Consider the following 12,364-nt stretch of genomic DNA (forward strand, 5'->3'; position numbering starts at 1 on the left):
ACAGCTCATTTATTTCATTAAGTATATGCAAATCTTTCAAGCTCCATAGCCTGGCCACAGGTTACTTTAAGAAATCAGAATGCTGTACTTTAAAGTTTACATTCTAAATAATCCTCCTGATTTATCACTTTTTTTTTAGAACAAAAGCAATTAAAGAAGTTACTTTGCTCTACTACAGCACTTCCTGACAACAGAGGGGCATGCAGAGCATCTGCAAATAAGCTGCCAATGCTACAGGTGTCTTTTGTGCCCAGCAGATGAGTTGGCCATGTGAATGATATTATATAACTAAACTTCATTTTAAAGTTTTAAATCTCAATTAGATTTTCAGTGTAAATTGGCTAGATAAATTCCAGGTGCATCACAACAAAAGATGTACCAAGTCTTACACCTCTTTCACATGGGGTGGATTCTGTTCTGATTAGCTCACAGATCCCCAGCTGATCGGAACAGAGTGGGCAGATGAAACAGTGCAGTCAGGAGTAAACAGATTCCGCTGTATCTACGGATCCCCTTCCGTTTTTTTAGTGGATCAGATCGGAACCGGAAGTAGGCGGGTGTAAACCAGAAACAAGTCCGTTTACACCCACCTGCACATTAAGAAGGATGAACCTTCCAATCAGGTCTGCCTAAAACACTGACAGGTGGATCTGATCAGAAGTGCAGTGTGAAAGGGACCTTACATATCATTTTATTTGAAAGTAGAAACTCCTGTGCCCTGCTGGCATGCTGTAGAGAAGGACCCTTCCTCTCTGTGTGAAAGAGAAGGGATCTCTGCCGAGGTCTGACACCAACTACCGTATTTTCCGGCGTATAAGACGACTTTTCAACCCCTGAAAATCTTCTGAAAAGTCGGGGGTCGTCTTATACGCCGGTGCGAGCCGTGTCAGGGCAGCACTTTTTCGAGGGGCAGCGCGGCGCCGCCCCCCCCCTCTTCCTCCAACGGACACAAAGTACAGGGGTGGGCAGAGGGGCTGCTGTACCTTACCTGGCTCCAGTCCCACGACGATCCAGTCCAGGAAGCGCGGCTGCTCCTTCTTTCAGTTCGGCCGCTCGATGGTCACGCGGCCTCTCGGCACCGCCTCCTCACGGGTGATTGGGCGCCAGCACTGGAAAGGCACACAGGCGACCAATCACCGGCGAGGAGGCGGAGCCGAGCGGCCCCGCGAAAATCGAGCGGCCGAACTGGAAGAAGGAGCAGCCGCTCCTCTCCCCCACTGACACCAACGATGAGGCACTGTTCCTCCTCCACTGGCACCAACGATGAGGCACTGTTCCTCCCCCACTGACAGCAACGATGAGGCACTGTTCCTCCCCACTGATACCAATGATGGGGCACTATTCCTCCTCCCCACTGACACCAATGATGGGGCACTATTCTCCCCACTGATACCAATGATGGGGCACTATTCCTCCCACTGATACCAACGATGGGGCACTATTCCTTCCACTGACACCAATGATGGGGCACTATTCTCCCCACTGACACCAATGATGGGGCGCAATTCCTCCCACTGACACCAATGATGGGGCGCAATTCCTGCCACTGATACCAATGATGGGGCGGTATTCCACTGACACCAATGATGGGGCGCAATTCCTGCCACTGATACCAATGGTGGGGTGCTATTCCTCCCACTGACACCAATGATGGGGTGCTATTCCTCCCACTGACACCAATGATGGGGTGGTATTCCTCCCACTGACACCAATGATGGGGTGGTATTCCTCCCACTGATACCAATGATGGGGTGCTATTCCTCCCACTGATACCAATGATGGGGTGCTATTCCTCCCACTGATACCAATGATGGGCCGCTATTCCTCCCACTGACACTAATGATGGGACACTATTCCTTCCACTGACACCAATGATGGGGCACGATTCTTCCCACTGACACCAATGATGGGGCACTATTCCTCCCACTGACTAATGATGGGGCACTATTCCTCCCACTGACTAATGATGGGGCACTATTCCTCCCACTGACTAATGATGGGGCACTATTCCTCCCACTGACTAATGATGGGGCACTATTCCTCCCACTGACTAATGATGGGGCACTATTCCTCCCACTGACTAATGATGGGGCACTATTCCTCACACACTGACACTAATGATGGGGCACCATCATTGGTGTCAGTGGGAGGAATAGTGCCCCATCATTGGAATACCATACTGAAATAGCATACCATATTGAAATCAAATCTGATGTTTTTTCATTTTTATTTGGTGTGCGTTGGAAGAGGGGTAGTCTTATACGGCGAGTATAGCTCAAACCTTATATTTTAACAGGAAAAGTAGGGGGTCGTCTTATACGCCGGAAAATACGGTAGTTCTAAAAGTTTACAATAGAGGCAGTGTGGAATTTCTGTTTCTCTCTACTATGTACTGGTTGTGACGGTGTTTCACCTTTTCCAGCTCTACCACTTTCTCCTGCATTTCTTTCATTCCTTCCAAAGTCTCTGCTTCTCTTAGCCGTGACTGCTCCAGCTCTGACTCCAAATGGGACACTAACTCCGAAGTCACCCTTGGATCATTCTGTAGCGTGTACACAAACATATTTTAACATGATTAAACTACAGCAGAAATATTGCATAGACAAAACATAGTCACTAAAATACTTTATGTTGTAGTTATACAGGTTATGATGTACAGTGTTCACTATGTGTATGTTGTAGTTATATAGGTTATGATGTACAGTGTTCACTATGTGTATGTTGTAGTTATACAGGTTATGATGTACAGGGTGCACTATGTGTATGTTGTAGTTATATAGGTTATGATGTACAGTGTGCACTATGTGTATGTTGTAGTTATATAGGTTATGATGTACAGTGTTCACTATGTGTATGTTGTAGTTATATAGGTTATGATGTACAGTGTGCACTATGTGTATGTTGTAGTTATATAGGTTATGATGTACAGTGTTCACTATGTGTATGTTGTAGTTATACAGTTTATGATGTACAGGGTGCACTATGTGTATGTTGTAGTTATATAGGTTATGATGTACAGTGTTCACTATGTGTATGTTGTAGTTATATAGGTTATGATGTACAGTGTGCACTATGTGTATGTTGTAGTTATACAGGTTATGATGTACAGTGTGCACTATGTGTATGTTGTAGTTATACAGGTTATGATGTACAGGGTTCACTATGTGTATGTTGTAGCTATATAGGTTATGATGTACAGTGTTCACTATGTGTATGTTGTAGTTACACAGGTTATGATGTACAGTGTGCACTATGTGTAGGTTGTAGTTATACAGGTTATGATGTACAGGGTGCACTATGTGTAGGTTGTAGTTATACAGGTTATGATGTACAGGGTGCGCTATGTGTATGTTGTAGTTATACAGGTTATGATGTACAGTGTTCACTATGTGTATGTTGTAGTGATACAGGTTATGATGTACAGTGTGCACTATGTGTAGGTTATAGTTATACAGGTTAGAAAGTAAACGGTGCACTATGTGTAGGTTGTAGTTATACATGTTATGATGTACAGGGTGCACTATGTGTATGTTGTAGTTATACAGGTTATGATGTACAGGGTGCACTATGTGTATGTTGTAGTTATACAGGTTATGATGTACAGGGTGCACTATGTATAGGTTGTAGTTATACAGGTTATGATGTACAGGGTGCGCTATGTACATCATAACCTGTATAACTACAACCTACACATAGTGCACCCTGTACATCATAACCTGTATAACTACAACCTATACATAGTGCACCCTGTACATCATAACCTGTATAACTACAACCTACACATAGTGCACACTGTACATCATAACCTGTATAACTACAACATACACAGTGTTCACTATGTGTATGTTGTAGTTATACAGGTTATGATGTACAGTGTGCACTATGTGTAGGTTGTAGTTATACAGGTTATGATGTACAGTGTGCACTATGTGTAGGTTGTAGTTATACAGGTTATGATGTACAGTGTGCACTATGTGTAGGTTATAGTTATACAGGTTAGAAAGTAAAGGGTGCACTATGTGTAGGTTGTAGTTATACAGGTTATGATGTACAGTGTGCACTATGTGTATGTCGTAGTTATACAGGTTAGAACGTACAGGGTGCACTGTGTATGTTGTAATTATACAGGTTACGATGTACAGGGTGCACTATGTATAGGTTGTAGTTATACAAGTTATGATGTACAGGGTGCACTATGTGTAGGTTGTAGTTATACAGGTTATGATGTACAGGGTGCACTTTGTGTAGGTTGTATTTATACAAGTTAGAATGTACAGGGTGCACTATGTGTAGGTTGTAGTTATACAGGTTATGATGTACAGGGTGCACTATGTGTAGGTTGTAGTTATACAGGTTATGATGTACAGGGTGCACTATGTGTAGGTTGTATTTATACAAGTTAGAATGTACAGTGTGCACTATGTGTAGGTTGTAGTTATACAGATTATGATGTACAGGGTGCGCTATGTGAAGGCTATATTTATACAGTTTAGGATGTACGTGGAGGATGCTGTACCTATACAGTATAGGCTATGATGTTGAGGGTGTACTATGTGTAGGCTGTAGTTATACAGCTCATAATGTACAGGCGGTACTTTGTGCAGGTTATACTGAGTGTACGTTGTAGTTCTATAAATAAATGATACAAAAGATAAAAAGTGTCTGTACACAAAAGCTAGAGTGGAAATCCTTGTATTGTTAAGTCTAAAATAGGAAGCACAGTGCACAATAAATGTATTTTTCACAGTTTTGTAGCTTTTATATGACAATATAAGGTTGTGTTATATGTCACTTTTACACACAAAAAATGTTTTTTTATATAAAAGTTCACCAACTTACATGGGAGTCTAGTATCAAAGTCTTGCCTCTGGTGGGTATCTCACCTGTTTATCTTGTAGTTGGCGGATTTGGTTCTGGGCACTCTGTAGATTTTCAGTTGCTGTGTAATATTGCTGCTTTACTACAGCCAGTTCGCGCTTTATGGCGTAGTTTTCCTCTGCTTCCTGCGCCCGTGTCACCTGACCCTGGTGGAGGTAGCCAGTAAAACCAAGCCAGTTTTAGCTTCTAGTCCTGGTACATTGGGATTTTGCCTAGCCTTATTTAGCAATAATTTTTCCCAAGTTTTTCATTTTTTTGCATATCACCAACTACCCATTTTAGCAAAAGAGGCCCTACCAATGATCTGCTCATGGAACTTTGGTGTCAGTCTGATATTCAATGCAAGAAATGCTTCATTTGAATGCATTGTAGAAATATTTTCTGCATGCATGTACTCTATGAAACCAATGTGTTCAAGGCTTCAGGATGGTGGTAAATGGGACTTTTTACTGGTCACTACTGGCCCACTCATTTTCCTAGCATAATTCCTGGAATACATTTGCCTACTATCTAAATCTGGTCTAGCAATATCCAGATCTGCTATAGTCATAAACTCGGTTGTAAAGGTGAGATAAACTTCTGATCTAACCAATGTTTGCCGAGGGGGAATAAAATGTGATCTCTGTGGCATATTCTGAAAGCCTCATCAAAGATAGATTCATTTTTACCAACTCCATATAAGCTGGCACTGAATCAGTCTTCCCGTGCCTCACTACTCTTTGCTGATATACGCTTGTATGCTTGGCTAAGATCAGAGCACAATTTATGGAACAGGTTGGTGCCCATCTTGTCTAAGGGCAAATGAACTATACCTTCTGGTCCAATTACCCTTTAGATTTATGGTCACTCATCACACTGCTCATGTTCAGGAGACATCTGTTTGGCCCCCGGTACCCGAGCTGTTATGGGGACCACTGTTCCCTAACCCATTAGGTTAGGGCTTAAAATTTCAAGTCCTGAGCTACTAGTCAGGCCTTAGAGTTACTCGCCACCAACAAACACACACAAAAAGAGAGTCACCTGTACACAAACGCAGACATGTACATACACACACAGAAATATGTACACACACATGCACAGAGACACATGTACACACACACACACATACAGACACATGTATACACACACAGGCACGTACAGACACACAGATACATGTACATACACAGAAATACACACACACACACACACACACACACACACATGTACATACACACAGACACATGTACGTACATACACACATGTCACATGTACATGCACACACACACCCATAAAAAGTTGCAGTACTTCGCTGTTCACTCACAGATCCGGGTACTGCATTCTAGGGGGAGGCAGAGAGCACAGCACACACTCCTTTCTTTGCTTTCACTGCGCTCAGCTATTGAGCAGTCTGACAGCTCCCAGTGCCAATGACAGATCCGGCCTGAGCTCCGAGCCTGCTCAGCAAGACGGCCATAGGGGGACACACTCGCCCCCACCATAATTTCCACTCGCCATTGGCGAGCAGGCGAGTGGAAATTTAAAGCCCTTCATTAGGTCCATGTTAAACAAAATATGTAAATATTGGTAATATGGCCTAGGTATTCAGGTGCACCAACATTCACCATGTCTAGATTTTCTCTTTCTTATATCCTCCTAAAATTGGACGAATCATTGCCCTAAGGAAGAATTACCACCCAGCTGCTCCCATTTTCTGCTGTTATGACAGGAAAAAATACACCAGGGAAAGAAGGAACTTATAGGGGGATGATCCTAAAGCCCCAAAAGGCAAGAAGATAGAAAACTGTACCTGGATGAGCCTGTCCGCTAATGCAGCACTCTCCTATGAGACAGTCCACAAGGACGAGGAGACGGGAAGGAAAGAGGTAAAGCAAGAAAGAGCCAGAGACAAAGAAAGAGCAGAAGGGAGAGAGAGAGAGAGAAAGAAATAGGTAACCACCACCGCACTACAAGAAGCAGGACTGAATTAGACAGGTCTCTCTAAAAAGAATGCCACATTAAATTACTGCAATATCAACCTAAGAGGATTTAAAAATGGCTGCTATAATTGGGGTCTTCTACCGTATTCTAAACTAAGGCCCCAATGTCAGACAAGTTGGAGTTTCCTGCACTCCCCTCATAAGCAAAAAAGGGGCCTCACTTTGTGGTTTACATTTGTCTGGCTGATGGAAGCTACCATATAAAGGTCCTCGAAGGGAGCATTTATACTCAAATGGATGAACTGCAATATTTGTTTATGTTGATTCAGACTAAATCTGAAATTGTGTTATGGTCTGAATCAAAATCATGAACATATGTGGGAAAGTAGGCAACCAGAATATTGTTATCTAATTCATGCCCTTTTAATTTAAAGTGGGCAGCCGGTTTTAAAAAGAACTTCCAAGACAGCACTGATATTTAGGAAAAAAAGCTACTGCAAAGTAGTTAAGCAGCCATCTTTAAATGTAATGTGTGGAGGAAAAAGGGGGATAGGAGCAAGATGGCAGTGCCAAAGACTATGTGATGAGCAAAAAGGGTACAGCTAAATATAAAAAACAGCACAAATCCTACCTTTTCTAGAGTTTCAATACGTTGCTTCAGAAGTCTATTCTCTGTTCTTAATCTCTGCATATAGTAGTAACAGACAGGACAGATGTCATGTGAAAAAAACTTCAAAGTTAAAGGCAAGAGCACAAAGATCAATTGTTTGCTGTGTAATCTGAAAAAATAAACATTGTCCTATTTAGCCAAGCTAGGGCTTGTTCACATGTGCTTTGGTCTCTGAAGAGCGATCTGTGTTCAGATCGCTGTTCAGAGGGCATTTGACAGGCGTGAGGAGGCGTGGTACTTCCACCTCACCACCTTCTTTAACCCCTTACACAACTGCTTTAGGGTGCGGTTGTGGAACACTTGCAGAGCTGTCCCATTGACTTGAATGGGTTTTGTTCCCGCTGAAAGCAACAGGGAGTATAATTCCTGCCACAAAGCAAAGCACAGCAGCCCTGACATATGTACACCTCCAGTTGCTACCTCTGCAGCTAAATAGGATCATGATTGGGGGAAGCAAAGGTCCATGCCAAGCACGAACTGACCTTTGGGGCGCTCGGGCACATGCCCGAGGGCCCAGAGTCAGTAGGTGGCCCCATGAGATGCCCTTGGTACCTTTCTTAGCTTTTTTGGGTGTGGTTTGAGTGTGGGCGAGGACACAGAGGCCCCATGATCCTCTATTGCCTGGGGGGCCCCATGAGTTGTCTGTCCGCCCCTGGTCCATGCACACTAGGGACAGAAAAAAAACTCTAGAACTTCCGGCAGAAAAGTGACAAAAAAATTTCATAGTGGCTTGTATTGTACAAGAGTTTATGAGACAAAGTGATCCAACACTCCAGGGCTCAGACAGTAAAAAAGTTGGGTTTAGCTCTGAGGAAGGGGGCACACCCCCAAAACACGTCCGCTTACCAACATATATTTGTGTGGTCAGATGACATTGTCCCCATGGTTGGATTTGACATGTATTATTACACCTGTTCTATCTCATGTTTGTAAGTATGTTTTTGATCTTTGGCTTTAATCAAAAGTGGTGCTGGTAATGCACTAGGGGTTTTCACTCTCCTTGCTTGTATAAACTTTTTTTTAAAACATTCCCCTTTGCTCATTTTTCAATGTACCGTACACTTAAAAATGCCAAACTCTCCTAAACACAGCGTTTATGTGTGTTTAGCAATTTTTTCTTCAAAAGCGCCTCTCAAAAAAAAAAACGTGACTCTGGAGGGCTTTTTTTAATCTACCTCTGAAAACATGATGGTAAACTCCATAATGTGCATGGACACATAGGCTAACATGAAGTTGCTTCTACAGGCTGTAGAAAAATAAAAAACACACAAGCAAAACCCCTGTATAAGCAGCATTTTTTTTTATGCCCAGTGTGCATGGACCTTAGAAACGCAGCTCAACTACAGGGTTTACCATCCCCCAACGTCACATGTGAATGAGCCCCAACACTGAATGAATTAGTGTAGTACCTCTATGAAAAAGGAGATGCAGAAAGGAAGTTAGCATATTTTCCCTCTTCTTTAGATTTCAAGGGACCATATTTACGTGTTCATCTTCCTTTGGTTCTAGAACAACCTTTTTCAACCAGCGTGCCCAGGTACCCTGGGGTGCCTTCAGGTTTCTTCAGGGGTGCCTTGGCAAAATGCCCAAAAATTTGATATAAGCCAGCAGGTGGATCAATCCTGCCTTCAGTTACACAAAGCCACAGGTTTTCATTGTGCACCATTACCACCTTCTAGCCACCAATGACATAAAAAAACAATTATGTCATCAGTTGATAAGGAGGACTTTGGGCACCTGCACAGCATCCTTGCTTGCCCCTCTCCATCAGTGCTGGGGTCACATTAGCTGAATGAGGGAGAAGAGAAACAAATAATGGAATACTAGTCAGTACCAATGTGGAAAGGTATATTTGCTTTGAAAGAATAAATCCCCTCTGATGTTGGATGTCCCACATGTGCAGATGTTGCTGCATTCTGTGAAACTATTAGTTTAGTACTTTACATTTTGTAATGGATGCCTCAAGGTTGTGCAGAATGGTAAAGGCTGCCTTGTAATTGTGCAGAATTTTAAAGGGTGTCTCGAGATTGTGCAGAATTTTAAAGGGTGTCTCGAGATTGTGCAGAATTTTAAAGGGTGTCTCGAGATTGTGCAGAATTTTAAAAGGGTGCCTTGACTGAAAAACGGTTGAGAAACACTGTTCAAGAAAATTCCTTACTTGCTAGGAGGGCCCTGCTCTATTTACATTTCAGCTCCTTCTTGTCTAGATTTCAAGGACCGCACTCTACAGTTTCAGTCTATAAGGTCTACTTGCAAAATACAAAATGACAGTTATTTCTATGGCTCCATGCGGTTTCATGAACACATTCAACTCTTTCATGATCAGAGATTATGGATGCCTAGATGCTCAGACCAAATTTAACAGCGGCTTTATAAATAGACAGACAATTCTATGAATAATTTTCCTATCTAACATTTTTACAATTATTTTTTTTAAAAGGAGGCAGTAGAGTTTCAAAAATAATAAAAAAATCAAAAAACTTTTTGGATTATCTTCAGCCTATAATAATGCATCTCAGCAGGGTATTTTTTAAAACCTTGTACAAAGTAAAAACTGTGTTTTTCTGTGCACATTGAGTGCAAAGAGAACTGAATGCACTGCCAGCTGTCATGTGATCACCATACTATAGTTTACATGGTGAGCAAATGTTAGGGAACCATACGGATTGCTTTCAAAACATGTTCCTTATCATTTGAACATTTGAGACTAGTAGCACTGTCCGTGATGGTGCTGAACACTTCACGTTGTCAAAATGGAATGTAGATTAAAGTGGCACAGTGCAGCAGAATGTTAACCTACAGATGAGCGAACTGGAAGGGGTTTACCAACACATTCGGACATTTTCAGTAGGTACTCACCTTGATTTCAATTTGCTCCTCCATCTCCTTACTTTTAATAGCAGCATATTCTTTTTCCAGTCTAAGTAGGGAAGGACAGAATGTTTCAGTTTTAAAGCCTACGCCAGAGCAACAAGTTACCCCAATAATAGCTCAATCATGTCTTCATACCGCTTCATTCTCTTTGGATTGTACTTGACTTGGTAGGCCTTGTGGATCAGTTTATCAGGACAGCTGTCAAACTGGTGTGGGATAACCTTCTGAAAATACTGAAAATTTGCAGAAATTAGTTTGGTTCCATGGGATATACAGTACATGTTAAGTGAACAGAAATGAAATATTGGTTTAATTGCATTGACTGCTAAATCAATGGATAATTGCTTTGATCAAGATGTCTCAGTAGACATAGTTGCCTTTAATGTGCTCTACTGTTTCCTACACATATATTTAACAGATAGATTTCTGTAAGTAGAGGCCATGCGAACATGTAGACCTCTTACTGTATCGATCCGGGCCATCTGCCTTCCAGAGCCTGGCTGGTCTTTGAAGCTGCATTCACACTTGAGCAATCTGCAGTTTGAAGCTTAAAGCTCAACATTACAAAAGCTAACTTTAAAAATCAATTGTTCTCTATGGTGCCTGTTCATGTGGTCAGGTGTGAACAGTCTATGGTTGTATGTCAATGGGAACTGCAGCCTCCTTGTGACTTCAGTTTGAGATGCTTCTGAAATCAATTGGACGTCTGACTTACTTTTCACCTGAAGGTGTTGCATTCCCATTGATGTGTAAGGGGAGATTAGATTTTTTTTTCGACAAATGGAACTTAACTTTTGTTGATAAAAAGAATCCACTCTAGGTGATTGGGCTATAGGTTGTGTAATTTCTCAGACTTACATAAACATATTTGTTTTTAGGAGTAAACAGCATCAGCTACCTTCTGGAAACATCTCTCAAACAAATGCCAATGAAACAATGTTTGCACATGTGGTCTTCCAATGTGGTCACCATGGAAATATACATGTTTTTAACTATTGCCATGGTTTTAGAGAAGCTTTTTCAAACATTGGACCCAAAGCCATGTCAATAGGGATTAACAATATCTCAACCTTTTGATATATTGAACCATGACATTTATAATACTACAGTGCCATTCAGAATTTTGAGTTAGAAAATGCTTCACTCATAGAAACTGACATAAATGGAAGAGGTAGAAAGGATACACCCATGTGGGAATGGATACCCAAACTTTCTAAATAAAATGTCAGCACCACAAGCTGAAAGTGGGACTCCACAAGACCAAGGAAGGGCCATACCAGAGGGGCCTCCACAAGATCATAGAAAGGCTTTGCCACAGGGGACTTCATATAACCAAACAAGCCTCTGCTAGAGGGAACAGCATTAGAAGCCGCACAAATGGCAGAAACAATACCAAAAAACCCAGTTTCATGCAATCACCTGAGATGCCTGGAGTCCTGTTTGCTATGAAAATTGCAAACCAGCTATTATGTAACCTTAATGACCTGGTAGTGTATTCCTATAGCCTACAGACCATTGACAATGCTAGTGAGATTAAATGGCACGTGCATGTGGGTTTCATGCATATCTGTAGTACTCTGTATGTCCTGTATTGTTTTCCGAAAACTGCAAGTAGTTTGCTTGTATAGGCAACATCCTTATTTAGTAAAAGCACAGTAATAAACTACAGGCAGGGGTGGGCTGATCATTTGGAAACTCGGGCACTGCCCGAGGGCCCAGGGTCAGTAGGGGGCCCCATGAGATGCCCCTGGTACCTTTTTCATAGGCTTTTTTGAGTTTGGGCAAGCACACAGGGACCCCATGATCCCCTATTGCCCGGGAGCCCCATGAGTTGTCAGTCCACCCCTGACTACAGGGTTTTTGTTTCCTTGCTTTACTGCAAAGTAACTGAAACAGTACAAACAAAATCATAATCTATATACAATTGCAAGGATTTTAGCAAATGTTGTTGCCTATTTATTCATTCCTTTGTTCCAAAGAAACAGCTATTTGTTTTAGCATGTCATCACTTAGATTCCTGAATGGG

The 12,364-nt window shown here is 42.1% G+C and overlaps 1 protein-coding gene across 3 annotated transcripts in view; it reads right to left on the bottom strand.

Moving 5' to 3' along the window:
• EVI5L (ecotropic viral integration site 5 like) overlaps positions 1-12,364 on the bottom strand; it is an 87,165-nt gene that overhangs the window by 26,984 nt on the left and 47,817 nt on the right. For 2 of the 3 annotated variants that reach the window (XM_089661238.1, XM_089661237.1), the window contains exons 9-14: positions 10,474-10,571; positions 10,324-10,384; positions 7,426-7,479; positions 6,665-6,697; positions 4,884-5,024; positions 2,414-2,542 (exon numbers count right to left, since the gene is read on the bottom strand). In XM_089661238.1, the coding sequence (XP_089517364.1) occupies positions 2,414-2,542; positions 4,884-5,024; positions 6,665-6,697; positions 7,426-7,479; positions 10,324-10,384; positions 10,474-10,571 (516 nt within the window). The remainder of the gene's footprint in view (positions 1-2,413; positions 2,543-4,883; positions 5,025-6,664; positions 6,698-7,425; positions 7,480-10,323; positions 10,385-10,473; positions 10,572-12,364) is intronic. The other variant, XM_089661239.1, reaches the window with a different exon arrangement.

Source organism: Staurois parvus, unplaced genomic scaffold (genome assembly GCF_062004578.1).
Source record: "Staurois parvus isolate SC_StPar_1 unplaced genomic scaffold, SC_StPar_1.0 ptg001328l, whole genome shotgun sequence".
Lineage (NCBI taxonomy): Eukaryota > Metazoa > Chordata > Amphibia > Anura > Ranidae > Staurois > Staurois parvus.